Source organism: Zalophus californianus, chromosome 6 (assembly GCF_009762305.2).
Source record: "Zalophus californianus isolate mZalCal1 chromosome 6, mZalCal1.pri.v2, whole genome shotgun sequence".
Taxonomy (NCBI): Eukaryota; Metazoa; Chordata; class Mammalia; order Carnivora; family Otariidae; genus Zalophus; species Zalophus californianus.
Window position 1 is genome coordinate 82,664,092 of NC_045600.1, and position 5,119 is coordinate 82,669,210.

The 5,119-nt window shown below is 59.5% G+C and overlaps 1 protein-coding gene across 1 annotated transcript; it reads left to right on the forward strand.

Annotated features, from left to right (window-relative positions):
- Nucleotides 1-2,476: 2,476 nt before the first annotated feature.
- Nucleotides 2,477-4,622, forward strand: CHST14 (carbohydrate sulfotransferase 14). Its single transcript, XM_027570922.1, is given in 2 exon segments — nucleotides 2,477-2,793; nucleotides 2,795-4,622. Coding segments are annotated over 2 exon segments (1,131 nt in total). The 5' UTR covers nucleotides 2,477-2,691; the 3' UTR covers nucleotides 3,824-4,622.
- Nucleotides 4,623-5,119: the final 497 nt, after the last annotated feature.

Sequence of the window (5,119 nt, forward strand, 5' to 3'; positions counted from 1 at the left end):
AAAGGATTGTTCCCTGTGTGTCCTGTCATCTTTGTGGGGGCTTTGGGGGAGTATATGTGCAGAGGGGCTCACCACTCTTTATTTTGGGGGTCCCTCTTAGCTCTTGCAGTGTAGGGGCTAAGGCCAATAAATAGGGCAGGAAAGTAGGGGGAGAGCAGATGGAGGAAGGGAGACGAGGGGAATGAGAGCTTCTCGGCCTCATGGTGGCCAGAGCTACCTGCCTGGACAATGTGAAATCCTTGGGTGGCCAGCCTTTCCCTGGCCAGTAACCTGGGAACTGGTCCCCACATAGGTGCAGAGAGTAGATAGCACCTGATCACCTTGGGTCATGTCCTTGGGGAACCAGCCAGCAGAAGCTGCCCTAGGGCCTCAGGGTCTAGTCTGGCCCTCCTTGCTGAGGGAATGAAGGTCACATCAGAGGCCCAGAGTTTGTGACTGCCTGGACCTTGGTTCAGCCCAGTCTCAGAGCTGACCATACTCCATGTGGAGCAAGCTTTGTGGTCATGGGGATTCCTAGGGGGCAAAGCATAGCTGCCCCCCCTTTGTTCTGGTACGGACATCGGGGCAGGTGCATTTCGATAGAGGGTGCTCGTGGCACAGACTTACCAGACCATTGCCACCAATGCGCTGCCCACAAGAGTCCCATGAAGTGGATAGTGGCCTATCATTCTACAGATAGAAATGGTGTGGAGACAAGTGCCTTGCCCAGGGACGCCCCCAAACTAAGTGGCTATTCCTGTACTCCGACTACTTTGCTGTGACTGCTAACACAGAAGTCTCTTTGGAGGAATGAGCCCATGTTGGCCAAATTATCCAAACGTTTCAAAGGTTTTGTTTTTTTCCCCCTCTTCTAATTTATTGTTTAAAAAAAAAAAAAAACGATTCCAGTAGAAAATAATCCCAACACCAGAAATCTACATTCAGTGTTACTGGAAGCGAGGAGCAGTTCAGTGAAGGCCGAACCTGAGGCAAACTTATAAATCAGCAGATGGTGCATCCTGAGATGCACCCCAGCAATCAGGCAGTGAGACGTTGGGAGCCCACTGAGAAGCCGGAAAGCCAGCAGGCTTCCCACTCCTTCCCCGCACTCATCCTTTGTGCTCTTCACATTGCTAGGGATCGTGGGCCATCCGTGAGCCCTCTAGCTTCATCTCACCCCCGGGACTCCTCATGCTTCTGAATTCATCTGAGCAGTGGTACCTCGTTCTCCCACTAAACTCAAAGGCTCTGGCATCTTCTACTCCTGTTCCATTCAGCCCTTTAGTACTATAACCTGGGATTGGCTGCTTCCTCCCAACCATTCCGCGTTTGTGGTCCATTGATCTCTGAAGGATCGCCATTAGGGATGTAGGTTTAAAAATCAGACTGACCCATATAGAGTCTCAGCTTCCCTGAGCCTCGATTTCCTCGGCTGTGCAGTGGGAAGGCCTGTAGTACCTGCCTCCCAGGGCGCCTCTGACAACTGAAAGAGAATACCAAACACTGAGCAGGCACCTGCCTTGGTAAACGTGGACTCTGATCACATCACTACTCCCTTCAGAGCTCCACTGGCTCCCCACGCATACATACCTAACAGGATGAAGTCTGGACCCTTGGCGAGGTACTCAGTTCACGTGGGGAAAGGCTGGCCCCTGCTCTCCTAGGCATTCTCCTATCTGCCTGTAGCCCACATGGTCCGCCTGGTGCCATTGAGCGCATGCTTGGCTCCAGGCAGGGAGGCTGCTGCCTTGTGCGCCCCAGCTCCTCACCCTTCAAGATGTGTGCTGATCACACTAGTGATCACCAGGCACCGACTTGTCATCGGCCCCTCACCAGAGCGTCCCAGTTACCCCACCTCTTCAGGCCTGGGGGGGGAAAGACAGGAGGGGAGAAGACTCCCTTTCCAGACATTTCATCATTACCCAGTGGATGAACACGGTAATCCACCAGGTACTGTTAAAGCTAACGGTCACCATGGAGATGAGCCACTGGTCAGTGCTTGGCAGTCTTGCTCCTCTTTACTGGAGTGGCTAGGGCAGGGTGGGTGGGGGGAGCACACCGGGGACTCTGCTTCCAGCGAGAAAGAAGAAGGATTTCCCGCAAGCTTGGACTCAGAGCACAGCGCTGCGGGTGCCCTCTGCCTCCAGACGCGCCGTTGGAGGAAGGTCTCAGCCAGGCCAGAGTGTGCGGCAGGGCGTTGGGTGCAGGTCCTCTCCGTCCAGCTCCCCGAGGGCACGCGCTGCGCGAGAGGGAGCCGTGGCCTGGGTCTCTTTTGCCTTTCGGGCCTCGGCAGCTTTTGTCTCCGAAGCCCGGAGCACCAGGGCGGCCCTGGCTCCGGCGCCCTCTCCCGGGTGGGGGTCTGCACGCGCCCTCCGAACCCGCTCGGTGCAGGGGCGCCCGCCCCTCTCCCCGCCCCCGGCCTGGGCCCGCCCCCGCGCCTGTGTCACGGCGGGGCCGGGGGCGGGGAGCTGCCGGGCGGGACATCCGGCCACGGTCCCTCGCCGCGCCCGCCCGCCCGCCGCCCGCTCCGGCGCCGCAGTCCGGGAGCCTGCCACCCCCGCGCGCGCCGGAGCCTGCCGCCCGCGAACTGCTCCCCGAGTCCTCCCGGCAGCTGCGGGTCCAAGCCCCCGGCTCCCGCCCCCAGCCCGGGCCCGCCTCCCGGGCCGCCCTCCGACCGGCCGGGCCGGCGCAGGCCCCCACCCCGGGAGCACCATGTTCCCCCGCCCGCTGACCCCCCTGGCGGCCCCAAATGGCGCCGAGCCCCTGGGCCGGGCGCTGAGGCGGGCCCCGCTGGGCAGGGCCCGGGCCGGGATGGGGGGGGCCGCCCCTGCTGCTGCCGTCCATGCTGATGTTCGCGGTGATCGTGGCCTCCAGCGGGCTGCTGCTCATGATCGAGCGGGGCATCCTGGCCGAGATGAAGCCCCTTCCTCTGCACCCTCCCAACCGCGAGGGCGCGGCCTGGCGCCGGGCCCTCCCCAGGCCTGGGGGGCTGTCCCTGGAGGCCGGGGACCCGGACTTGCAGGTGAGGCAGGACGTCCGGAACCGGACCCTGCGGGCCGTGTGCGGACAACCGGGCATGCCCCGGGACCCTTGGGACTTGCCCGTGGGGCAGCGGCGCACCCTACTGCGCCACATCCTCGTGAGTGACCGCTACCGCTTCCTCTACTGCTACGTCCCCAAGGTGGCCTGCTCGAACTGGAAGCGGGTGCTGAAGGTGCTGGCGGGCGTCCTGGACAACGTGGACGTGCGCCTCAAGATGGACCACCGCAATGACCTGGTGTTCCTGGCAGACCTGCGGCCCGAGGAGATTCGCTACCGCTTACAGCACTACTTCAAGTTCCTGTTTGTGCGGAACCCCTTGGAGCGCCTTCTGTCTGCCTACCGCAACAAGTTTGGCGAAATCCGAGAGTACCAGCAGCGCTACGGGGCTGAGATCGTGAGGCGGTACAGGGCAGGCGCGGGGCCCAGCCCTGCCGGGGACGATGTCACCTTCCCCGAATTCCTGAGATACCTGGTGGACGAGGACCCTGAGCGGATGAATGAGCACTGGATGCCGGTGTACCACCTGTGCCAGCCTTGTGCGGTGCACTATGACTTTGTAGGCTCCTATGAGAGGCTGGAGGCTGATGCCAACCAGGTGCTGGAGTGGGTGCGGGCACCACCCCACGTACGATTCCCCGCGCGCCAGGCCTGGTACCGGCCCGCCAGCCCCGAGAGCCTGCACTACCACTTGTGCAGCGCCCCGCGGGCCCTCCTGCAGGATGTGCTGCCGAAGTATATCCTAGACTTCTCCCTCTTTGCCTACCCGCTGCCTAACGTCACCAGGGAGGCCTGTCACCAGTGACCGTGGGTATGGGCCGGCGGCTGTTGGGGACTGGTGTTCACAATGCCAGCTACCTGCCATTTAGAGAAACCCTAGCCCTGGGGACTTGGGGCTTCTCCAGATGCCTGGATGGCCAGCACTGCCCTCAGAAGTTCCTTGTCCAGGGTGGGTGCCCACAGTGGCTCAGAGTACAGGGTTGGTTGGACAGGAAGCCTGGTGCTCCCCACCAGGGGGATTTCTTAGGGGCCATGTGACCTTTCTTGCCCTGGCCGGGGCTAGACACCAGTTTGCCAGCGAAGCAACACATCTGTTCTAAAGACTGGCTCCGGGCCCCTGGTTGCAGGGACCGTGCCGTCCACTTGATCTACCTTAACCTGCGGCCAAACCTAGAGGTGACACCAGTCAGGAGAATGACCAGAGCCAGGGATCCTGGGCTCTAATCACCCATTCATCTACTCCCCGTGCCTCAGGCTGCAGTCAGCATTCGTGCCTTACAAATGACTTTTGTGCCTTTCTGCTTCAGACTCAGAATTTCCTGCACTTTCCAGATTCTTTCTGGTTTTCCAAGGAAAGGAAAACTGAGTCAGGGCCTTTGCCTGGTAGCTCCAGGACTTGGCCCTGCACACATCCAAAGAGCCCTGTGCCCAGCCTTCCTGGGGGGCTCTGGGCACCTCCTCCCTTGCCCCAGGGTTGTGACTGTGGCTGGTGGATCTGGCTGCCTCTTTTCTGACTCATTTATTTAAAATTTGTACTTTTTGATAGAATGCTTGTGAGGGCTTTGTTTTTCAGATTGCTGAATTTTTAATAAAGTTGTTTTGTATACAAAACCAGCATCTGTAATTCTCTTTCTGAGCTCTTGTGTTTGCAGTCTCTCCATGACGCCTGTCTCCTCAGGTCAAGAGAGGGAGCTTGCAGGTAGAGAAAGTGAGACCAAGTATAAGTTGCTTGGACCAGTCCAGTGGGCCATGTCCAGACCAGGGAGCCTTGGGGGGCTTCCCATAGGCCATACCTGATCACAAACTCAGCTTCTGGGATGCCACGAAAGGACAAGCCCCATTAGGAATGACCCCCTGTCTAGAGCACACCTACATGGATTATTCCCTGAAGAAGGGGGTAGGTGTGAGACATTGACTCCTCCTCCTCTTAGGCAGGAATAGTTCTTGATTGAGGAGGCCCCAGATGCAAAGGGGATTGTGGTGTGAGCCAGGGGAGGTTATTCCTGGCATTGAGAATTACAAAGAAGCCAAGCAGTTTGGGGGAGGAGCAGGGTCTTGCTGACGACGACGTAAGGTCCAGAGGAAGTTGTGGGCAATGTGG